Below are 24,473 nucleotides of genomic sequence, written 5' to 3' on the forward strand. Positions count from 1 at the left end.
ATAGTGCCTGAGATCATCTTCCTCCTCTCCATCCCCGGGCAGGGCTCCCCGTCTCCTGCTTGTGCAGCCCCATCCAGGCCCCAATGTGGAATGAGATCGTGTTTCATTCATTCTCTGTGGCGACAAGGCTTGTGTCTTCCACATTCAGGCCTGTCCCTCGCTTCAGGGAGCAGATCCGCTGGCAACACTGGTCATAATGTGAACTCTTAGAAAATCAGTTTTTCTGTTTTATCCTCCACAAGATGAGAGCGTACTGGAGATAGTCATGGATAGCTTTCAGAACCAACGGCTCACCTTGTCCCTAGTGAGAAACACCGTGCACTTTGCAGGTCAGAGGACGTTATTGGGCCCTGCAACAGCACCAGAGGTTTTCTTTTCTTTCCTTAAATATTTTATTTATTTATGAGACACACACAGAGAGAGAGAAAGTCAGAAGCAGGCTCCAGGCAGGGAGCCTGACGTGGGTCTTGATCCCTGGTCTCCAGGATCATGCCCTGAAGGCGGCGCTAAACCGCTGAGCCACCGGGGCTGCCCACACCTGTTTTCATGAAAACACAGGTTTTCATGTGTGTTGCTCCAATTCTGCATAAAATGCATCAGGGCCTTGTCTAATCAATTCTTTTAAGTCTAGAATTCTATAGAATACGTTTATTTCAAAGACGGCCCTCCCTTTCTTCCTCCCTTCTCTTTTCCTTTCTTATCTGTATTTTGGTATGTATTTTTAATAAGGACTATTTCAGGAAACATAATCATAATATCACATTACACCTTGGAAACGAACAGGAACCCCATAGTACTATCAAATACCAAGTCAATATTCAAATTTTACTAACTAGGGTGTGTGTGCGTGTGCACCCTCACAAGGCCCACGCAGAGCGGTTGGTGGACAGGTATGTTAAATATCTTTTAATCTATAGTTCCTCCTTCCAATTCTTTTGTATATTTTTCCTTGCAGCCTATATTGAGAAAACTGGATTTTTTTTTCTCAGTTGACCTCCCCATGTCCTAGAATGTACTAGTTGACTCTTGGATCTCCATCCCCTGCATTCCCTTTGAGTTGGTCAGATTGTGGGGCAGGAATTCTCCACTGGCAATGGTGCCTACTTCTGTCGGGAAGCATATAGTGTCCAGTGGTCTCTATGTTCATGACCCCAGAATTCATCAGGGGCTCGTAATTCATTCCACAGTTGTGATGTTCCAGTTCTTTCATTTCTTTCTTTACCAGTTTGAGGACGCCTGTAGCAAGAAACCATCTGCTTTCTGTGTGGCCCACTTCCCACCACAGGCAATCCGCAAGGGTCCTTGTCATTCTGGACGGCAGTGACCCTCGGCCCGGTGTCCTCGTTGGACTTGTTCTCACCGCAACTCCTCTCAGCAGCGGCCACCCCACAGAGACATGCCACCTTTTAGTCCCAGTGTAGCCAGGGAGTATTGAAAGCAGGTCAAAGAGACAAGATCTTGGAGACACAATTCTCTGAAACCACCCACACACCAAATCTGACATCAATATCGGCCTCCTTTCTAGTGACAGGTCCCAGGAGGCGCTTAGGTCCCAGTCAGGTGCTGAGAACACCCCCCTTCCCTCCCCTGACCTTTGACACCCACTGAGTCTCTCCTCATCTTCTAGAATTGGACAAAGAAAGGAACCCAGGGCAACTATTTCTGACTCATCCCAGGTTAGAAGATTCTATTTCCAATAGTGGCCTAGCCAGAGAATTATTGTGACTTGCCACCATTTTTCCTCTCTCAAGATAAAGACAGGTTTACCCTGGGTAAAGGGTAAGATTTTCTGTTGGGCGGCTTTAAAATAGTGCAGAGGGAGCCCGGGACTCGGTGGTAGATTCTGACAGAGTCTGGGAGGGAGCTGACACGGCCTCAATCATTGGTGTATTCGTGATGGTTCACACAGCATTTGCATGGAGGCTGCCCCACAACCTTGGCTGGACTCCAGGTCCTTCCTGACTGAATGTAGAGGAGGGAAGTCTGTCCCTTGCCCTACGACCCTGTCTAACATGACACAGGGTCTTCCCGACCCTGAGCCTTTGTGTTCCCCTCACACCATCCCGAGAGGCAACTCTTTTGACAAACTCTCCTATCTTCCTCCCCCTGCCAAAGCAGTGGTTAATCTAAGATATTCTTTCTTTATGATCTAATCTCACATTTAAAAGCAATTTCTGGGGGTCTGGGTGGTACAGTGGGGCAAGTGTTCAATTCTTGGTTTCAGCTCAGGTCATGATCACAGGGTCATGAGATCGAGCCCTGTGTTGGGCTCTGTGCTGACTGTGGAGCCTGCTTGAGATTCTCTCTCTTTCCCACTTGTTCCCCCCCTCTCTGTCTCTCTCACTCTCAAAAAAAAAAAAAAATCTTATAAATAAATATTAAAAAAGCAACCTCTCCCTGTCCCCAAACACACACACCAGAGGACTTTATCACATCTGCCCACAGACATTTCAACATCAGGCACAAAAACCACCAAGCAATGAACCATTTCCACACAGGGAAGAGAAAACAAATACAGCCTCGATTTGGAAACGAAGCAGAGTTTAATGCATGTGAAAGAGTCCCATGGAAATGAACTGTAATGGCCAGGAACCATGAAAATACACATTTTGCATATTTCCCGTCCTGCTCCAGAAGAGGCTCACTCACTCTTCGCTCTCATGGACCACCATCTGGAAAGAAAGTGGGTGTTTTTGATTATGTCAGGTGGCAGACCCACATTTCTTCCCGTCCCCTCTCCCCACAAGCATTTGGAGTTGCTCGCTGCTGTTTTTCAGTAGGACAGGATATTTGGGGGACCTCAGGAGAATACTTGGTTGCACACGTGGAGAGGGTCACCCCGTAGCCTAAGAACCTGGGAATAAGCTGCATCCTCGGGGACGTCCTACCTCTGGTTATCTACCTACACATAAGGTGACTGCCGACTAGAACCAGCAGAGGGCTGGAAAGATCCCGGCCAGAAACACGCTCCTTCCTTCTCAGGATGGCATTTGCTTTATTGCAACTTGGGTTTTGGTGAAGTTCTTCTCAGCTAAGTGACTTTAAGCCAATCCCTTCCTTTCCTGAGCCTGAGACTGACCAGGTTCTAAGGTTCTTCTCAGCCCAGAAGTGTCTTCTCACTGCGGGCTCTTCCCAGGTGGCCCCGGGGGATGCAACGCTGGTGCACACCTGCTTCCCCAACCGGTGGTGCTGGGAACCACCTACCCTGCTGGAGGTGAAGTCGCGGGTCTTGGCACGAAGCTTATTGACTTGAGATTCTGCAATATCAGCACGTTCTTCTGCCTCTTCGAGCTCATGCTGAGCTTTGCGGAATTTGGTGAGGTGGGCGTTGGCTTGTTCATCCTAAAACCAGAGAGCCCAGGCAGGTTGAGGGGAGCGCGCACCCACCGTAGGGCTCACAGGGAGGGACAGGCCAGGCTGCCGTTCTAAAATCACAGTGTGTCTGACTTACAGCCTCCTCCGCCTGCCTCTTGTAGGACTTGACTTTCACTTGGAGTTTATCCACCAGGTCCTGTAACCTCAGCACGTTCTTTCTGTCCTCTTCACTCTAAAGGCAAGAACACAGCCTGTAGCTAGAAGAGGAGGGGGGAGTCACTTGAGGTCTGGCCAATTTTCTGGGGCAGCAGGTGTCTCCCCCTCTTCTGGAGAGAGAACCCAGGGTGGTGTTTGTGCTTTATAGAGAAAATACCTATCGGGCTTGCTTTCTCTTACCTGGTAAGTTATTTTGTTTTAACGATTTTATTTATTTTTTCATGAGAGACACAGGCAGAGGGAGAAGCAGGCTCCCTGCGGGGAGCCCGATGTGGGACTCGATCCCAGGACCCCGGGATCACGCCCTGAGCCAAAGGCAGATGCTCAACCACTGAGCCACCCAGGCATCCCTTACCTGGTAGGTTAACTCCTTCACCCGCCGCTCGTATTTCCTCAGGCCCTTGACAGACTCTGTGTTCTTCTTCTGCTCCCCCTCAAGCTCAAACTCCAGCTCTCGGATCTGAGGAAACAGTTGGGAAGTTAGTCTGGGGCTGGGGAAGGAGCGGTTGAGGCCAGAGGCCCTGCTGATGCGGGGGGTCATCCCACCATTACCCGCGTCTCCAGTTTCTGGATCTGCTTCTTCCCGCCCTTCAGGGCCAGCTGCTCAGCCTCGTCCAGACGATGCTGCAGGTCCTTCACCGTCTGCTCCATGTTCTTCTTCATCCGCTCCAGGTGGGCGCTGGTGTCCTGCTCCTTCTTCAGCTCCTCGGCCATCATGGCCGCCTGTAAATGCAGACAAAGACCAGGTGCCTTGTTGCTGAGCAGAGCCACGCTAGAGAAGGACAACAGGCAAGGCAGTGATTGAGCCTACCCTTCCACAGTGGAACGTGAGAAGAGCTACGCTGGGGACATAACCCAAGCAATGCCATGGCCAGGGACTGGATGGAAATTTTTGGTTTCTTCCCTTTCTTAAACTGGCCTCCTTGGGACCTTACTCTACCCACGCCTCCCCGCCCTGGCAAATTCTTTATTTCTTGTCACCAGTATGTTTTCAAAGGAACCCAAGGCCTGGAGAAGACCCAGTTGGGACCCGCATGGCAAGTTTGGGGTGAGTGAGTTGTTGGTTTTTTTTGTTTTTGTTTTTGTTTTTGATTTTGTTTTTGTTTTTGATTTTGTTTTTGTTTTTAAAAACACTATTGCTTTATTCACTACCAGCAAGACTGGCCTGCACGGGGTGGTGGATGCGGGGCTCAGGTCAGTATAGGATGTGAGGAGGACGTGATGACTGGGAGGCCGTTTTGAAGGAAAGAAGAGTTCTGGAGGCCGGGCCCAGGAACCCCTCAGATTTACTTCTGGAAATGTGGAGACCTTATTGTAAAGGAGTCATGGCAAGCTATGGTCATGCCACCGGTAAGATTAGGAAATTCTTGGAAATCTGGCTGCCCATCGAGGTGAGGTCCAGTTTCTTCATCATGCCCTTCATCAAGGGCACCACGGTCCTTCTGTGCTTTGTGAAGGCGGCCAGTTCTGTGTTCCTGAAGGTTCCTGTGTCCCAGAGAGTGAGTCTAAGGGAAGGCGGGCGGGGTACCGAGGCCTGCAGAAGCGCCAGCAGAAGAGGTGCAGGGGCCCCACCAGGCGGCAGGTGGCGCTGTGGAGCTGTGGCCGCCAGGGACCAGGCCGCTCAGGTGCAGGTGGGAGGGCTGGCGACCCGCCCTGTGAACTTGGGTGAGACCCCGAGACACCGGCATCTGAGGGTCCCGTTTCCATCTTTGCAATAAGTCAGATATTGCAGGGAAGAAGAGCATACCTCTCTGTGGGCTTTAGAAAAGGACTATAGTCCTTTCTGGTCTTTTTTTTTTTTTTTCCTGTGCTTCATTATTTATCATTATGGCCTTTTAAATGTGCCGGAGGGGATGTGCGGAGTTGGATGGGAGGGGGAGGCGGATTGTAGTTTGGGAGCACAATGCAGCCGCGTGCCCTCCCCGCTCCGGGAAGGCCCCAACCTGCCTAGTGGGAGCTATCTCGGGGTGGGGGAGCAGGAGGGGCTTCAGTGCGGCCGGATGTGGCCGCCACACACAGGCAGAGGATGGGACCCCTTACGTCTGTGATGGCCTTCTTTGCCTTCTCCTCCGCATTCCTCGCATCCCTGCTGGCGTCTTCAACCTCGCTCTGGAGCTGTGTCAGGTCGGCCTCCAGCTTCCTCTTGGTGTGGATGAGGCTGGTGTTCTAGGGCAGGAGGAGCGGTGTCACCTGGTGCGGGTCAGGTGTGGGTCTCTCCCCCCTGCCTGCCGGCCCCTCACCTGGGTGTGCAGCAGCTGCACCCTCTCGTTGGCATCCAGGAGCTCCTGCTCAGCCAGCTTCCGAGCCCTCTCCGTCTGCTCCAGCGACGCCCGCAGCTCCTCCACCTCTGCCTGCAGCAGGTTGGCTCTGCGCTCCACCATGGCCAGCTGCTCCTTGAGGTCCTCCTGGCCCCGGAGGGCGTCGTCCAGGTGGAGCTGGGTGTCCTGGCCAGACAATCAGGGAGAGGAAGGTCTCGTCGGCATTGAGACATTGGAGCCTTGAGTCAAGTCTCTGTTTTTGAGTGTTTGCGGACAGGAGAGGTGTCCCCCCCACCCCCCGAGGAGCTGCCTCCAACCTTGAGCTGCCCCTGCACGCTCCGGAGGTGCTTGAGGGTCTCGGCTGCCTGGCGGTTGGCGTGGCTCAGCTGGATCTCAATCTCATTCAGGTCCCCCTCCATCTTCTTCTTGAGCCTGATGGCCTCGTTCCGGCTCCGCACTTCGGCGTCCAGGGCGCTCTGCATGGTCTCCACCGTCCTCTGGTAGTTCCTCTTCAGCTGCTCGATCTCTTCGTCTTTCTCGGCAATCTTCCTGTCGATTTCTGATTTCACCTGCGTCAGTTCAAGCTGGATCCGGAGGATCTTGGCCTCTTCATGCTCAAGGGCGGCCTTGAGGGAACAAAAATAAAACAGACTAGTGCCAGTGAAGGGACAGAGCCTGCTACACCACTGCCCATTGTGATGATGAAGCTGCATGGGTCATTCACAACTGTAACTCTACAATATTCAAAACTCTCTTAAAAAAAAAAAAATCCCTGGGGGCACCTGGGTGGCTCAGTCGGTGAAGCTCTGCCTTCCACTCAGGTCATGATCCTGGGGTCCTGGGACTGAGCCTGGTGTCGGCTCTCTGCTTAGTGGAGAGTCTGCTTCTGCCTCTGCCCCCCCCTCCCCTGCTCCTGCCCCCTCCTCCCCTCAAATAAATAAAATCTTTTAAAAAAATTTTTTTAAAGTCCTCATTTACCTTCAGTGTGGAAATAACATCTCTTTCATCTCTGTTTGTTTCTTATTATACCATCAAACAATAACAATATTGAAATCTTCCTACTTCTTAGGAGCACAAAGCACCTTATGGATACTTTAAATTGATCTAAGGTCTTGTAAAATCTTATTTTCAGACCTATTTTAATGTAATGAGTTTTCTCCAATAGAGCCAAGATAATCCACAGGTTTATCTTATGCCATTTGATAGGAAAGGAGTGGGCCTCGGGATTGGGGCTTGGCAGAGATGGGAAGGCAGGAAGGCAGACACAGAGGGAGGCCAGCTAGCCCCTCCACCTCCTGCCCCCACCATCTCAACCCACCCATCTCCTCCCACCTGCCCCCACCCCCAGGCTGCAGCTCCACCCTGATCCAGGACACTACCCCTGCCTCCATCTCTGCTGGCTCTTTCGTTCTGCTCACCTCTGCTTCCTCAAGAGCCAGCTGGATATCTGCCTTTTCCAGTTCGATCTGCTTCCTTGATTTCTCCAGTTCATGGATGGTTTTACCATTCTCAGCAATTTGTTCCGTGAGGTCCGCAATCTCCTCTGCAAAGACAGAAGGTTAAGTTGCATTTGAGCGCCTCTGCACAGGTTTCCAGGCACGGTAAACACCTACTGAGCGTTTTGTAACTAGTTCGCCATAATTCCAAGGTGGCTGTTTCCTAGAGATAAGACACCGTGTGTAGACAGAGGCTCTGATGTCACCCCATAGGTGATGGGGGCTTTCTGCACATGCACCAACCCACCCGCATGCAGGGCTTTGTGCCTGAAGCCATGCCCACCCGGGCAGGAGTGCCAAGGGGGGCATTGGGCTGTCTCAAACTGCTTACGCTCCAGATTCTTATTTTCTCGTTTCACAGTTTCCAGTTGATCTAAGGCTTCCTCGTAGGCATTTTTCAGTTTGAAGAGCTCGGTGCTCAAGGAACGTGACTCCTTCAGAGAAGCTTCCAGTTCTGCCTGGCTCTCCTCACACTTGGTTTTCCATTCGGCTACCACCTGGAACACAGGCATGGGAGGTGGGTCCTTGGTCAGCTCGTCCCCAAGCTCCTAACTAAGCAAAACACTAAGGTAAAAACTCCTAGAATTGGAGCTTCACTGGGCAGCATGTCTTGCCTTAGCTCCTTGGTTCCATAAATTTACTCAAGATTGGTCAACATATCAACAACAGTTGCCATCTCCAAAAAGCACATGGATCCTCCAGGGAGGAATTCTCTGGGCCTCACTGCCCTTTTCTTACTATGAGAATGGCCCTGCACTTCTAAATATTTCCTTAAAACTTTGGTTCAAATCAACCTTAATGTCATACCTTTTGGGAGGCTTTCAGAGAGCCTCCCAATGGGATCTGAGTTAGATTTACACATGTCAGCCACCCAGACAGACCAGCAGTGTGGGGGAGACCAGAAATGTGTGGAACTGAACGCATGGTAACAATAGGTTTGTGTCTACTGACAATGCTTGATATGGACCTCCACCCCCATCCCATGCCCGGTTCATTTTACGCACGAGGAAACGACAGCCCAGGGAAGCTTGGGAGTTGCCCGAGGCCACACAGCTGATGGGGCAGAGTCAAGACTGGGGCCCAGTCTCCTCCTTCCATGACTACCAGGGGGTCCCCACGTGAAGCATGCAGCTTGCACAGAGCTGACCCCACACCTTGTCAAAATTCCTCTGCTTTTTGTCCAGAGCGGCGGCCAGTGAGTTGGCCCTTTCAACATCAACCATCAGATCCTCGACTTCCCCTTGCAGCCTCTGCTTGGTCTTCTCCAGAGAAGCACATTTAGCATTCACTGCCTCAACCTGTTCCTCCGAATCCTGAAGGCGCTGAGCGAGTTTTTTCCTTAAAGAATGTGAAAGGGAAGCAGACACTATTCAAACCTCGACCCTCTTGAACATCAGTGTTCATCAAGTTGGAATTGCTCATCTGTGTGACTCAAACATCCATTTGCCTTCAAAAGCCCAGAAGAATTTCCTGTCTGCTAAAAACTAGTGATCAATAACCTGCCTTGTCTCTAACCAAGATCAGAGTTGTTTGTTTTAATGCAGTGTGCTAACACCAAGTCCCTCTCATGGAGCACACAGCACTGCATTAAGACACAGAAAAGGTGGGGAAACATCTTGTAACGTAACAAGTAGTTCAGAAGCCAGTGCCATCTATCTTATCATCATTTGAGACCTCTCATTCTTCTACAGGCAAATGGACTCGCATACTTGGCCTCCTCCAACTCCTCGGTGCGCTGGATGGCGTCCGTCTCATATTTGGTCCTCCACTGGGCCACCTCGCTGTTGGCCTTGGACAGCGCCCTCTGCAGCTCGGCCTTGCCCTCCTGCTCCTCCTCATACTGTTCCCGCAGCAGGTCACAGTCATGGCGGGAGGACTGCAGGGCGTGGGCCAGGGCGTTCTTGGCCTGCAGCAGTCAAGAAAGAGGAGACCCCCCCCCACCCCAGTGGATGAGTGTTTCCATGTCGTGGACATGATACAGTCCAGGGGTGTTCCTATATCATCACCTACTGAGTCGAGCTGCCCTGTTCTCCTGCAGGTGGTAACTGAAGACCAGACCAAGGAAGCACTCTCTCAAATGAGGTACCTTGCTCTCTTCCTCTAACTGCCTCTTGAGCTCTTCTATTTGCTGGGTAAATGCTTGCTTGCTCCTGGAAAGTTGGGACACAATGCTTTCCTTTTCTTCCAGTTGACGACTCAGTTCCCCTGTGTCCAGAAGGAGATATTTTCACGTTATTCACTTACTCATCCATTCATCGAGTTCCTACTGTGTGTAAGGATCATGCTAAGATCCAGGGAGACAGTAAATGACAGGGTGTAGTCCTTTCTTGGGGGAGATGAGAGGTTTCCATGAGAAAGAAACTGAAGACACAGCCACTAGGGTGTTGTTATAAACTACTAGAAGCCTGGAGTGACTTTTGTCAGTAAAACCCATTGAGAACGATTATAAATTGAAATACCTAAAAAAGTTCAGAGACCTTCCAGTGGCTGGTGTTTCCAGCTGCTTGTTGATTTGTCATTAAGATATTAGTGTCTTCCCTTGGACATTATAGCTCGTAATTTGAAGTTAGACTCTTGGGTAAATATGGTGGGGTCAGGTTTATATGCTTATACAGAAGTAAGAAGGAAAAGGTGGGGGGAGAGGCCTTATGACCCCAGAGGTGAATTCCCCAGATGATTACAGAAGTGGAAACTAAACCTCAACCACAACCTTGGCTGTGGCTGACAGCAAAGGACTGATGAATTCACTGGGATGATGGGCTGGAGGACCAGGCCTGGGTGAGGCCACGTTTTCTAGGTAAAAGCCCCAGATAACGTTCCCCTAAATTCCTAATTTTTAAAATATTTGTTTATATATTTTGGAGAAAGAGAGAGTGTGTGTGTATGTGTGTGTGTGCGCACACGTGCAAGCAGGGGGAGTGGCGGGGGGGAGAGAGAGAAAGAGGCAGACTCCCCACTGAGTGTGGATCCTGACGTGGGGCTCAATCCTAGGACCCCAAGATCATGACCTGAGCTGAAATCAAGAGTTGGATGCTCAACCAACTGAGCCACCCATGTGCCCTGTTGTCCCCACATATTTGTACTACCCGGAGCCTATTCAAATTGGCTATTTCTTTACCTATTATCTAAGATGCTTGTTCGCAGACCACAGATCTGAATTTGTGTGCAGCAAGAAACAGAAAAGACTTGGGAGTTTGTTTCTTAGTCCCATTTATGCCATTTTATTTATTTATTTGAGAGAAAGAGAGTGAGTGAGAGAGAGAAGGAGCAAGGGGATGGGCAGGGGGAGAGGGAGAAGCAGATTCCCTACCGAGCAGGGAGCCTACTCCATCCCAGAACCCCAGGAGCATGACCTGAGCCAAAGGCAGACACTTAATTTAACCAACTGAGCCACCCAGGCACCCCCACTCCCATTTCTGTCATTTAGAAAATTTTGTACCAAGGCATTATTAATGTTGAAAGAGCTTGAACCAGGCCATATTCTGAGTCTCCTCTCATTCCAATCTGCTTTGCTTACTCCTATTTTACCAAACTGTCAATGTTCCCTCCTTCATATTTTGAATGACTTTTTTGAGGGTTGTTCTGATTGCTTCTCTCTGAAAAGATGCTTCCCTAGAGATTCTCCCCCACACAGCACTGCTCTTTAGTGTTGGCCAGTTGCCCTCACTCCCCAGGCGACCAGGAGGCGTGGGCCCCCCCTTCCCATCACTCACCAGCCTCTGTCTGCAGACGAGACTTCTGTGTCGCCAGCTCGCTCATGCTCCTCTGGATTTCCTCATTCTTGCCCCTGGCCTCACTTAGCTGATCCTCCAAAGTTCGGCATATTTTCTCCAGATTGGCCTAAAGTGTTGAGAAGGGGGAGAAAATTGAGTCCATATTCAGACTGGAATGATCCCAGAGACCCAGAGATGTCTCTCATCAAAAGCATGGGCCCCACCCTGCCCGAGCACCTTAGATTTTGACACGCTCTCCACATTGCTGGACAGATCGTCGATCTCCAGCTTGAACTCGCTCTTCTCCTTCTCCAGCTTCTGCTTGACCCTCTGCAAGTTGTCTATCTGCTCCCCGAGCTCGGCCACGCTGTCTGCGTGCTTCTTCCTCAGGGTGGCCAGCATGGCTTCGTGCTGCAGGGTGGCCTCCTCCAGGTCCCTGCGCATCTTCTGGAACTCGGCCTCCCGCTTCTTGTTCAGCTCGATCTGGGTGGAGGTGACACCTCCTGCCTCTTCCAGCCGCTCGCTCAGCTCCTCCAGTTCCCGGGCATAGTCGCTGCGCTGTTTCTCTGTCTTTGCACGGGTCGCCCGCTCTGCCTCAATCTCTTCTTCCAGTTCCTCGATCCGAGCCTGGGGAGGGTGACCATTCACTCATGGACAGTGGGTCCCCAGGGTGACTCGCTCTGGACATCAAGTACAGGCTTGTTTCCATGCTCATTAAGCAAACCAATGTTTGGGCTTCTCCCCCAGGAATAGGACTATTGTTAATTTTCTTTGCTATGAATTTTTTCTGCCCCAACATGGTCATGACCCCTGCAGTGACCAACCCAAGATATTGTCTGTTCAGCTGAAATGTTGACCCCAAATACCTTCATGATGTATTTTAAATTATGGAAAGGTTGCTCATTGCTGCTATGTCGTCCTAGCAGAAAGGAAACCGTGGTTCAGCCCACTTGCTTGAAATGGCTTACAGCAGATGGCACCCAGCCCATGTGAGTGACCTTCCCGGGAAAGAAAAGTCCAGGCTGCCTCCTACCTGTAGCTCTTTGATCTTCTTCTGAAACTGGAGGCCCAGAGTCTGCTCGTCTTCCACTTTGCTTTGCAGCTGACTGTATTCAAAATCCTTCCTGGGAAGGGAAATGTGGAACGTGTGAAGACACAATAGCCAGAGACTTGGAAGATTGAAACCAGTGGTTTTGGGACATACTTCTTGAGCCTTTCATCCAGCTGCTGCTTATCATTCTCCAGATCTAATATGGACTCTTGGGCAAGCTTCAAGTCTCCCTCAAGCTTCCTTTTGTTCCTTTCCAGATCTACACGGAGCTTCTTTTCTTGTTCGAGGGAACTTTCCAGCTGCAAAGGGCACCATATCCTTTTGAGAACAAATGCTTTGCACCAGAGGGTTCATGGGGGGCTCTTCCAACTCTGAGGGTCTAGGATGCCCAATTAGCACCATTGACTTACATCATCGACCTGCTGTTCCAGTTTGCTCTTGATTTTGGTCAAAGAATTGACTTTGTCTTCTTCAGCTTGGAGGTCATCCAGGGCCTGCTGGTGGGCCTCTTGGAGGGCCTTCTTCTCCCTGGTCAGCTTTGCAATGGTTTCGTCCAACCCCGCGAGTTCCTCAGTAAGGTTTTTAACCTAAGAAGAGGCCAAGCAAATTATAAGAATAAATAGTCTGATTCACAATGAGCACACGAAGCCAGGAAGAGCCACGGAGAGAGTACCTTGTTCTCTGTGGCATGCTTCTCCTTTTCGACCTTGGCCAAGGTCAGCTCAAGGTCGTCAATGTCTTTCTTGAGCTCCGAACACTCGTCCTCCAGTTTCCTCTTCTTGGCCGTCAGCTCAGCATTGATCTCTTCCTCATCCTCCGCTCTCTCAGTCACCTCCTTGATCTTGGCCTCCAACTGGAATTTCGCTTTGATCAGCTGGTCACACCTCTCCTCTGCATCCAACAAGTTTTCACTTTCCTTTAAAAAAAAAAAAGGATAACAGTTTCCTTTAATGAGATAAGGCTTGTGATATTCCAGTGCCTTGTTATAAACAAAGTCCTTTAGGAAGCATCCCAACTGCAAAGCAAAACATCCCACCCCAAATCCAGTCTTTCTAAATAATCAAATCTACAAGCAAAGGTAACAAATCCTCAACACATACAGCTTGCACTTGGAGCTGCAGGTCATTCTTCTCTTGTACTAGTGTCACCAGTTTTTCCTCCAGTTCCTTTCTTTTCGCCTCTGATTTGGCAAGCTCGTCTTTGGTTTTCTGAAACTCTTCCTTCATGGTGGCCATCTCCTTCTCGGTCTCTGCGCTCTTGAGGAGCGGTTTGATCTTGAAGAAGAGCTTCATCCAGGGCCAGTGCTTGACATTCATGAAAGCACGGATGTTGTACTGGATGCAGAAGATGGACTCCCTGAAAACACAATATGGGTTATCTCCAGGAGAGGCCCCCACTCCCCATAAAGAGCTCATGTTTGACCAGAGACCCTGCTCCACCTTCTCTGCACCATCTTCTGGAATTCCACACGCATGAGGAACCCTCTGCACACCGCTTGTGTCCGGGTAATCAGTTTGGCCAGGCGGTCATCCCGCATTTCCTCCAGGGTCCCCAGCAAGCCAGCCTTGAAGAACACCTTCCAGGGGAGAAGGATGATATGAGTCTATATGCTGGAGAATTCCAAGAAGGGACTGTGGGCCAGCATCTGGCAGACCTGAGGCATTACCTTGGTATGTCCAAATTTGTACTGAGTGTGGTCAATGTCAATGGAGGCCAAGAGCTTCTCACAAGCTTTCTTGCTGTCAATGAATTGTCCCTCAGGGATGGCACTGGCATTCAGCACTCGGTATCTGCCATTGTAGACACAGAAAGAATCACAGGCCATTAGCAGAGTCATAAACCTTGGAGACCAATGCATTCAGGCTTGTCTTCTAACAGGCCAGGGTCCAGAGAGAGAAAGAAACTTGCCCATTGTCACACTGCTAGGTGGTGGCCTGGAATCTAAGCCTCCTGAAGCTTAGGGCAGGTCTTTTCCTACCATATCATTTATCAGACAAGCTCCTGAGAAAATGTGGAAGAAAGAAGTATGTATATCTTGGCTGGGAGGTAGGGCAATCATTTGACATGAAGGCCCACACTGCTCTGTCGAAGTGGATTACCAGTATTTCTCCCTCTCAAATTCAAGCATCTACACACCTCAGCAAGAAGTATATAGAACATTTTTATTATGCACCTTTGTTTAAAATCTCCATAGAGAATCCTGTTTGGGAACCCCTTCCTGCAGATGCGGATCCCTTCTAGAACACCGTTACACCGCAGCTGGTGCAGGACGAGGCTATGTTCCATAGCCCCTGAGAAAAGAAGCAAGAGATTTCAACGTCACACAGGATTTCTCAGGAATTGAGCCCTATCTACAGCAGCAGCAGGTGTCTCACCTGGGGTTTTGGTTTCATTGGGAATTATACAGCGCACAAAGTGAGGATGAGTCGTTCTTAAATTTGACATCAGCTTGTTCAGGTTTTCCTAAAAGATGAAATTTGACAGTCTACTGTAGGCTTTTACAAAGATGGAGATATACTGTAATGAAGACTAGGATACGCATTTTCAACTTATCTTGGATTCTAAAGAATGGAATTATTTAACTCTTTAATAGCCCGTGGCTAGAGATACAGGCACATAACTGATACACGGTGAACCAGAAACTAACCACATACAGAATGCTCTCTGAAACCAGTTCCAGAAATGTGTCTGGCTCCACTGGGAGCTTGAGATGCTGTTGCCTGTGTCCCTCAGGCAAGTAGGAAAGTTTGTGATGAGGATTGCTTCCCACCCCCACCCCAGGCCAGCCAACCCAACTACCTGCAGAACAAAATAATTGAATTCTAGACCAACATTTGTTAAACCTCGTTTATATAGCATATATATTTATATATTATTATATATTTGTGTATTTATGTTTTATCATAGTGCCACTCAGCTTCACCAAGTAACAGCAGATTAAGACCACATTACCATTCTTGAATAAACCAGTCAGGATCTCTACATCACTCATCTTAAGATCATTTACACCAATTACAAGCAGATAAACTTGTGTTTTTCTTACCCTGAAAAGGGCAGAGACAGTTTGGAAAGAAGAACCCTTCTTCTTGGCAACTTTCTTCTTTCCACTGTCAGCTGAAAAACATAAAAGATGGCACAACACTGTTATCAGATCTCTAGGGATCTTTCAGGCCTGAGAACTGAGTGGCGGGAGAAAGCATGAATATAAGGCAGTCCGTGGAGTCTGTTACCGTCTGCTGTTGCAAAGGTGGCGTAGAGGTGCGCCAGGAGCCTGTTGGAGGACTTCTGGTACAGCCCCACCACGGTCTCGTTCAGGGGGTCCTTGTTCTTCTCCAGCCAGCCCGAGACACTGTAGTCCACGGTGCCTGCGTAGTGGATCAGTGAGAAGTGCGCTTCGGCCCTGCCCTTGACCACCTTGGGCTTCTGGAAATTGCTGGACTTGCCCAAGTGCTGGTCATAGAGCTTGTTCTTGAAGGAGGTGTCTGTGGCCTTGGGGAACATACACTCCTCTTCCAGGATGGAGAAGATGCCCATGGGCTGGATTAAAGCAAAGCAAAATGCACATAGGGTAAATATGAGCTGCAGGATGAGCCGCAGAATTTAAGAGAAATTACTGGCTGGACAGATCGGACCACCTTCTCAATGAGCTCGATGCAGGCAGCCAGGTCCATCCCGAAGTCGATGAAGGTCCACTCGATGCCCTCCTTCTTGTACTCCTCCTGCTCCAGCACGAACATGTGGTGGTTGAAGAACTGTTGCAGCTTCTCATTGGTGAAGTTGATGCACAGCTGCTCCAGGCTGTTATACTAAAACCAAAATATAGTGTCCACGTGCGAATTTAGGTTGCCTTCAAAATCAAAGACCCGTCCACCTCCCTCCTCTTTGCCTCTGGCTCTGTCAACTCATTTATTCCCTCAGCTACGGGCATGTTCTTCAATGTCTAGCCCAGATCCCATCTCTTCCCTGGAGACGTCTCTGAGCTTCCAGCCCGAAGGTGTTTTCTCTGTCTGCCGAGTCCCCACGGTCGGGTCTCTCCTGTGCACCGACCACCGTCTGCTTATTCTGTAGTTACTTTTCCGTGTACCATATATACCTTCTGTTTTCCTCGATAAACTCAAGCTTATCTTTCATTTGCCAGCATGTCTTGTGTCTGGAAGACACCAAATATATGCTCTTATGGCTGGCTATATGCTTCTAACCTAGAACCAGCAGGATATTTATGTAAATATTGTGCGATTGGCTTATCAGATTCTCTGTATGCTTGGCTCTTCCTAGGTCAATAATTGCATTTGAGTTCTTTCTTTTATTTGTTTAATGTCCTTTATAAAATTCCACTTGTTGCACGTCTTCTCCTCTCTTGGAATTATACAGCCCTCCCCACAAAAGCTGCTTCCCTTCTACTTGATCCGCCCGACAGTTTCCTACCAGATGTGATGCTCTGACATGTCGCTCACCTTGACATCTTCCCTAGAGGATCGTGATGACCCATCCATCCCTCCATACAAAGCCACATGCCATCATGAAAGTAGGGAACCCAGACCTCAAAGATCTCAAAGCCTGCGATGTCCAAAACACCAATGAAGTGTTGTCTTGGCAGCTTCGTGTCCAGTTGCTGGTTGATGCGAGTGACCATCCACAAGAACAGCTTTTCGTAAACTGACTTGGAGAGGGCGTTCACAGCATGGTGAACCTGCCGGGGAAAGAGCACTGGTGTCGGAGGGCAGCGGCCACCGGGAGCCTGCGTTCCTGCCAGCCCTGAGGCGACCGCTTACCTGATCCACTGTTTGACCTTTGGTAACATACTCATTCCCGACTTTCACCCTGGGGAAGCACAGGGCTTTCAGGAGGTCGGAAGAGTTCAGGCCCATGAGATAGGCTGTTTTGTCGGCCACTGCCAGGGAAAGAAAGATGATCACAAAGGGGCACCCCTTATATTTGGCAAAGTAGGAGAACCACTTTGAAACATGATGCAGATGTTTCAAAGCTTGGGGAAGCTTGTCTCGGTTGTTTTACAATCTTTTTGTTTTTTAAAAAAGATTTTATTTATCTATTAGAGAGAGAGAGCAGGTGCACACAAGCAGTGGGAAGGACAGAGGGAGAGGGACAAGCAGACCCTCTGCAGAGCAGAGAGCCCACGATATGGGGTTCAATCCCAGGACCCCAGGACCCCAGGATCGTGACCTGAGCTGAAGGCAGATGCTTAGCCAACTGAGCCGCCGAGCCGCCCCTTATACCCCTCATCATTAAACCACTTGTGTGTGGCCAGTGGAAGCTACGTCACTTTGAAAGGTTATGGGAAATGAATATGAAAATTCATATGAGAATATGAAAGGTTTTATGGGAAAGCAAGCAGGACTGGGTTCCAGAAAGCCCTGGTCATATCTCATTGCCTCTGAAACAGGCCCATTCTGGTAGTTGAGCAAATGGGGGGCAGTAATGCTGTGCATCAGAGCCCCGGAGGGATTCACCCTTCCTGGTGGAAGGAGGACTCATTGCTTTCAAAAGAGGCACCAAATGATCTCCACTGGCCACCCACCCACCCAGCTCTGGCGAACGGCTTGTGGTTATTTTGTACCTTCAGTGCCATCCGGCTCGGCCTGCTCCTCTCGCTGCTTCTGCTTGAACTTCATGTTCCCGTAGTGCATCACGGCCCCCGTGAGCTTATAGAGCCCAGACTTCTCTTCTGGGGTGAAGCCCAGGATGTCAATGGCACTCTGACATTCAAAGAACAGCATGTTAGTCAATCAACCCTTGTGACGGAGGAGGAGCACCTTGCAGCGCCCTCTCCCTTCTACTTACATCTGTAGCCAACAGCTCCTCTGCATCGTCAATGCTGGCCACCAGGATTTCACCCTGGCTGATGAACGGGTAGTCGTAAGGGTTGGTTGTAATAAGCAGCAGCTCTGAAATGAGAAATGTCAAATAAAGAGGCCCCACGGATGCAAAGGAAACATCCACCCATCAACATCTGGGACTTGAGCTCCTAGATTCTGGGCTGAGACCTTCCCTGCTGGAGCCCAAACTGAATTTAGAGTGAGAAATCTCCTCCCAGGCAGCCTCACAATCCACAGGCTGCGGCAGAACGGACAGTAGGGGAAGTCCAGGCAGCCTGGCCGGGCTGCGTAGATTAAGAGCCCCAGAGAGGACCCAAATTTAGGCTTCCTTGCTCTGTGCGTGGATGGCGCCTATTAGTGTAGGCTGGGGAAAATTAAATAAGGGAAGCTGGGTCAGGGAGGAGCCCACCCTGAGGGGAAGCGCAGGTGGTTTGGTATCATCATAGCCTTTTCCAAACTCGTTGAAGGGCTGAAGCCTGTTTCCAGGCCCTGGGGCCAGAAGGCGGAGCTCGCACAGCCCGAGCGCAAAGAAGAAGGTGCCTGTAGGCCTGTGTTGGGTGTAGGAAGGGGCCTGGTGAGGCTGTCGGCCTGGTCAGAGGCTGGTTCCTAGGTCAGTAGGGGGCGCCGGACGACAATGAAACAGTCGTTCAGCAGGCGTGCAGGGGCCCGGGCTGGACTCCGTCCTGGGCTAATCTTCCTAATCTCCGTGTCCTTCACCTGGCACATCCCCTTCTGCAGCCCCTCCCGCTTCTAAAAGAAGCTTCCCCTGTGGGCTGCCGCGTCTCCGTGGAGAGGCAGGGGCAGCCCTCCCGGTCCCACGACGTCAGAGCCCGGACGCCTCACCTATGAGCTCAGGCTTCTTGTTGGAAAGAATCTGGTAGAAGATGTGGTAGCTTCTCTCCGCCTTCAGCTGGAAGGTCACCCTAGATTTCTCCAGCAGATCTACACGCACAGACACGGCAGTTTCCCCAACCGCCCCACCTGCCCCGCGACGCCCCCACCTGCCCTGCGATCCACTTACAGGTTTCGATATCTGCAGAAGCCAGTTTCCCAGTGGTTCCGAAGTGGATTCGGATGAACTTGCCCTGTGAAGGAGGGGTGGGAAGGGGGGACCAGTGTCTCCAGAAGTTCCTGCTAGCCTCCTGGGCCACTGGGTGAAAAGGAGCTTTATTCCCTTACTTAAAAATTTTTTTAAAAAGATTTCATTTATTCACTCATAAGAGACCCAGAGGCACAGGCAGAGGGAGAAGCAGGCTCCATGCAGGGAGCCTGCTGTGGGACTCGATCCCGGGACCCCGGGTCATGCCCTGGGCCGAAGGTGGCACTAAACTGAGCCACCAAGGATCCCCTTCCTTACTTAAAATTAAGCGTGTCCTCCTCCTCCTCCTCTTCTCTTCTCCACCATGTTTGATTTGCCAATTCCTCCAAACACCTTGCCCCCTCACCCTCACCCCATCCAGTCCTAAAGTGACAGAATGACTTTTTCCAAGATGTAAATCAAACTGCATCACTTCTCAGCTCAAAGAATCACTCAGTAGCTTCCTGAATACAATCCACACACCCCACCCCACGGGCCCGCCAAGGCCTCCATGCTGGCACATGACCCACCTCTGTCTACCTCTTCTCTCACCTCACGGGACGCGCCTCCTGCCCACCTTTGCAGCCGCCACACGAGCCCTCTCAGGTCCCCTGACTACACCAGGCCCTGCCCCACCGCAGAGAGTGAGTGTGCGCTTGCTTTTCCCCATGTCCCTCCTCATCCTGTAGATCTTGGGGTTCACAGGCCAGCCTCCTGCTCTCCCCAGATGCCTGGGGAGACGCTGCCCCCAGTTACTCCATCACATGCCCTGCTTACTGAGCTTCTCACGAAGGCTTCATTATCTGAAATTGCCCGGTGGCTGTGGTTCATTCTGTCGCTGGCCTGTGGCCTCCGGGAGGACCGGAACCCTGCTTCCCCTGAAGGCCCCAGAGAAATCCCAGCTGACCTGAAAACTCAGACTCACAAAGCGGGAGGAGTTGTCATTCCTCACGGTCTTGGCGTTCCCGAAGGCCTCCAGCAGCGGGTTGGCGCTGATGATTTGGTCTTCCAGGGTTCCCTAATGCAAAGGACCAGGGGAGGAAGAAGCCACAGATGACACTGGGAAATGTTCCCCGGCTCTGCTTCTGCAAGTGCCCCTGCTGCCTGTCACATCATGACAGCCTGTCCCTCATCCCTCTGTCCCTGGCCTTCCGGTGGGAGGATCCACCAAATCCTCAGCTTGGCTCAGCTGAAACGCTTTTGCTATTTCCAAAATATTTATTTATTCCAGAGACAGACACACAGAGAGAGGCAGAGACACAGGCAGAAGGAGAAGCAGGCTCCCTGTGGGGAGCCCCATGCGAGACTCCATCCCAGGACTCCGGGATCATGACCTGTGCCGAAGGCAAAGTCTCAACCGCTGAGCCCCCCAGGCACCCCTCCTTGTCTGTCTTGATGTAAAACTCCCTTAATGCTTCAGTTCCTTGCTTTCCTCCAGTGAGACCAGTAGATCATTACCGGCGGTAACCTATCTGTTTTGAAAAGCGAGTATCACTACAGATTTCTTTAAGTCGGTTCAAAGAATAAGCTCCCCAAGCTGCTCCCCCAGATAACCTTCCTTAGTTAAGGCCCTAGAGTCTTGCTTTTTAGAACATCTCAGGATCTAGGCCTGGAAGATTGCCCACACACCGGGTTGTCTGCAGGAACTGGCTGTCTGAGGACTTCAGATCCTGGCCTGCCCTCACCCCCCGCTGTGAAGTTAAGGCAAAGGTCACAGGTGGAAGGGCAGCAAGCCTTTCCCTGCCCCCACCTTCATTTTGGAGTCCTTCTTCTTGGCGAGGTCTCCAGTGGCTGCAATTGTTGCAAAGTACTGGATGACCCTTTTGGTGTTCACAGTCTTTCCTGCCCCGGATTCTCCGCTATTTGGAGTGATCAGGAGAGACAGAGAGAGAGAGAGACAGAGACAGAAACAGAGAGAGAGAGAGAGAGATGTGTCCTGTTGGTATAAACAGCCTCCCCAAGATGTCACACAAAGGCCTGGAAATACCCCGAGCCACATGAGACACACGCCTACCAAATAAATGTGAGAAAGTACGTGGAGAGGCAGAAGCCCAAGGGAAGCTTCATCGTGGGCTGAGCTGCCCGGGCAGTGGGTGATTCCAGTTTTCCAAGACCTTACATATACCCTCTTGTGTGTGCATCTCCATCTCTGCCTTTTCATCACAGACTCTGCTCTGTTTTTCTTTTTTCTTTTTAAATTTTATTTATTTATTCATCAGAAACACACAGAGAGAGGCAGAGACACAGGCAGAAGGAGAAACAGGCTCCCTGTGGGGACCCCGATGCAGGACTCGATCCCAGGACCCCAAGATTCACAACCTGAACCGAAGGCAGACGTTCAATCACTGAGCCACCCAGGTGCTCCCTTCTTGTTTTTTGGAGAGAGAGAGAGAGTAAGGGGAGGAGGGGCAGAGGGAGAGAGAGAACCTCAAGCAGACTCCCCATTGAGTGCGGAGTCCGACTGAGATCATGACCCGAGCTGAAATCAAGAGTCAGATACTTAACCTGACTGAGCCACCCAGGCGCCCCTACTCGAAGAACTTTCTAATTAATAGAATCCAGTAAACGGTACCTTTGCCTCCTACTTTGGAGACAAAGAGCCACGGCTCCCAAACTGCTCTGTGTCTTAGGTACTTACGTGATCAGGATGGACTGGTTCTCACGATCTGCCAAAGGAAAAAACAAGACAGAGTTGACAGCGATATAAGGAGCTTCCCTAGCCCCACTGCGACCCTTGTCAAGTGGTCACGGTTCACTACACCAGGCCTCTTCCCTATAGTGTTTTGTGTGGTCCTAGGGGCGGCTGGGAGAGCCTCCTTCTTGACAGTGACCCTCAGAGGAGAAGCCTTTGCTTCAGACCAGCCAGTGGCTTTTCATCCCACTCGCCTGTTAGGCTTCATCTTCAGCCCTCAAAAATGTTGGCCTCTTATTTTTTTTTTATTTTAAAGATTTTATTTATTTATTCATGAGAGACACACAGAGAGAGGCAGAGACACAGGCAGAGGGAGAAGCAGGCTCCCCAAGCCCGATGTGGGACTCGATCCAGGACCCCAGGATCATGCCCTGGGCTGAAGGCAGATGCTCAACTGCTGAGCCACTCAGGAGTCCTTCATACCTTCATATGTTTATTTTTGTTTTTGTTTTTTTAGATTTTATTTATTTATTTGAGAGACAGAGCACAAGCAGGGGGAGCTGCAGGCAGAGGGAGAGGATAAGGAGACTCCCCGCAGAGCACGGAGCCTGATGCGGGACTTGATCCCAGAACCCTGGGATCATGGCCTGAGCCAAAGGCAGATGCTTCACCCACGAATCCCCCCAGGCGCCCTTGTTTCCTATTAGTTTCACCAATGGTTACATTCAATCCAATCTTCCTAGCAGGGCTTGTAGGGCCTGAAAAGGTCTGGCCTCTTCCAGCCTCTTTAACTACCCCAACTGTCCGCCCTCCGTGCTGGAGGACACGCGCCAGCCAGCAGCCCCCTGCCGGCCCCCACAGAGACTCACCAGTCAGCATGAACTGATAGGCATTGTCAGAGATGGAGAAGATGTGGGGCGGGGCCTCCTGGCGCTTCTTGCCTCGGTAGCCCTCCACCACCTCGGGGTTGTACACCGGCAGCCACTTGTAGGGGTTGACAGTGACACAGAAGAGGCCCGAGTAGGTCTACGGGAGCGTACAAGATGCGTGTGCGCGTGTAAAACCCTTGGCCTTTGTCACTCTGTCTCTTTACTCTAACCTTGTAAAGGAGGGATGGGTTTCTCTCTATAGATGAGGCCGCCCTGCCACCAGCAGGTGACACTGCCCAGGCCCAGCCCTCAGCCTGGCTCTCCTGGCCCGTCCCCACTCCCCCTCTTGCGGCCTCTCTTCTTACTGATGCCCCCTTCCTCTCCCACCTGCTGCCTTTCTCCTTCTCCTCCTTTCCTCCACCTTCCCCTCTTTTGTTCCACGGCCTCGTCACCCACACCAGCACCCCTCCCCCCCGGGGACCATGGGCACTGACATAGATCATCCAGGACGTGTAGCGGTCCTTGAGGTTGTACAGCACGGCCGGCTCGTTCAGGTGCGTCAGCATGGCCATGTCCTCAATGCGGTCGAACTTCGGGGGGTTCATCGCATATACGTCCTCTGGTTTGACCACCAGGGTCTGAGTGGGAAGAGGTTCGGTGACTACCTAGTGTCCTCCATGTGTCTTGCCCCTGGTTTTAATTTTCTTGTCCGTCTCCCACAAAGAGCCTGGGTCCCAAGGGGCAGGCGCTGGGGACAAGGTCCCTCGCGGGAGAAGACAGGGACGCCGGGTGGCTCAGGGTGGCTCTGAGGGCCTGTGAATGTGTCTGCACTCTGGGATTTTGCCTTTGTCTCTCTGCAGTGGTCCCATCTCTGGGTAACCTGCCTTCAAGCAGGGACTCACTTAAACCAGCCCATGCCGCCAGCCCTCCCTGTGAAGGCTCTAGACTGTCCTAGGTTCTCATTTGTTGGGCCTGGCTTCCAGGTTGGCAAACCCACCCTCGACCCTGACACCTGACAGGTGCAGAGGGCCAGCCCCCGGGAGCATCAGGGCCTGGTGACGTGGATGAGTGATTCCTACTGCCTGCTTCCTTCACACCCAACCCGGTGACACTATGCTCTCTTCTTCAGATTGTCTTTTTTCTTCTCTGAATTGTTTTTTTTTTTTTTTAAACTTTTCTCAGAACACTTCCAGATGCTTCTGGCCTCGATGCCAGAAACCAGTGAAGTCCAGGATTTCTCCCAGCAGCCCCACCACGTTCTGGCCAGAAGGGGGTACACTTCACTGCTCATGGCCTTCCTGAAATAGGGAGGTTGCCACTTCACATGGAGCCTGGGGTCCACTAGGACCCCCTTCCCTGCTTTCCCTTCCTTCCCCCGCTAGATGGCAACTGCTAGAAGAAGTAGGGAAACCCAGGCTACCAAAGGAGAGTGTTTTACTGCAGGAGGGGTTCCCAGCCCTGCACCCTTGCGATGCCCTTACAAGGATGTGAACGTTGGCAAAGGCTCCTGAACACGAATTGCTCTGAGTGGCCACATCCGGGTTCTCCTCCTACCCTGCAGCCCAAGGACAGCGGGGAAGCTGAGGCAGGGAAGCCACGTGGGGCATCCAGGTGCCAGAGCCACCTCGGGGGACCCTGCGCGGCCCGTGGAGGGCGAGTTTGAGGCTTACTCGGTTGTCTTCCGTTTCCACCGTGACCTTCCCGTCCTGGGAGCTCTTAATTCTCCCCTTGGCGTACTCCTCCTTTGAGTCGACCACAAAGCAGTAGGTCTTGGCGTCAAAGGGCTGGTTCTGAGCCTCGATCCTCTCCTTTTCCGACTTCCGGAGGAAAGGAGCGGCGATGCCGAACACTTCCATTTCCGTGTCGCTACTCATGGTGCCGCTGGAAGGCAGACGGGCATGTGACCTCGCCGCCACCCCGCTGGGGGCTGTGTCCCCTCAGCTCTGCCTGCCAGTGGCTGCCTGGTGAGCGGAGGCCCCGAGCCCGGCACCCTCCATCCTCTGGGCTTCAC

General features: G+C 51.2%; 1 protein-coding gene and 1 long non-coding RNA gene across 8 annotated transcripts; one reads left to right on the forward strand and one right to left on the reverse strand.

Annotated features, from left to right (window-relative positions):
• Positions 1 to 1,634: 1,634 nt before the first annotated feature.
• LOC111095889 lies at positions 1,635 to 6,655 on the forward strand. 7 transcript variants are annotated; one of them, XR_005359497.1, is made up of 6 exons: positions 1,635 to 1,779; positions 2,499 to 3,321; positions 3,454 to 3,889; positions 4,204 to 4,579; positions 4,687 to 5,891; positions 6,197 to 6,655. It is a non-coding gene; the product is annotated as an uncharacterized LOC111095889 (long non-coding RNA). The 7 variants fall into 7 exon arrangements; XR_005359496.1 differs by having other exon boundaries at positions 2,499 to 2,913; positions 3,137 to 3,321; positions 4,687 to 6,655; XR_005359499.1 differs by having other exon boundaries at positions 2,499 to 2,683; positions 2,778 to 3,321; positions 4,687 to 6,655.
• On the reverse strand, positions 2,646 to 24,336 carry MYH3 (myosin heavy chain 3). The gene is given in 39 exon segments (NM_001113712.1): positions 2,646 to 2,672; positions 3,205 to 3,342; positions 3,452 to 3,547; positions 3,887 to 3,940; positions 4,084 to 4,254; positions 5,572 to 5,697; positions 5,772 to 5,975; positions 6,107 to 6,415; positions 7,208 to 7,332; positions 7,617 to 7,775; positions 8,433 to 8,623; positions 8,995 to 9,191; positions 9,372 to 9,490; positions 10,999 to 11,125; positions 11,236 to 11,625; positions 12,032 to 12,122; positions 12,203 to 12,348; positions 12,469 to 12,636; positions 12,723 to 12,965; positions 13,150 to 13,405; positions 13,489 to 13,625; positions 13,716 to 13,839; positions 14,223 to 14,340; positions 14,425 to 14,512; positions 15,093 to 15,163; positions 15,280 to 15,586; positions 15,685 to 15,855; positions 16,590 to 16,739; positions 16,822 to 16,940; positions 17,625 to 17,763; positions 17,849 to 17,952; positions 18,727 to 18,825; positions 18,905 to 18,968; positions 19,887 to 19,979; positions 20,712 to 20,820; positions 21,600 to 21,627; positions 22,463 to 22,619; positions 22,957 to 23,100; positions 24,133 to 24,336. Coding segments are annotated over 39 exon segments (5,763 nt in total).
• Between the last annotated feature and the right edge of the window lie 137 nt (positions 24,337 to 24,473).

Source organism: Canis lupus, chromosome 5 (assembly GCF_011100685.1).
Source record: "Canis lupus familiaris isolate Mischka breed German Shepherd chromosome 5, alternate assembly UU_Cfam_GSD_1.0, whole genome shotgun sequence".
Classification (NCBI taxonomy): domain Eukaryota; kingdom Metazoa; phylum Chordata; class Mammalia; order Carnivora; family Canidae; genus Canis; species Canis lupus.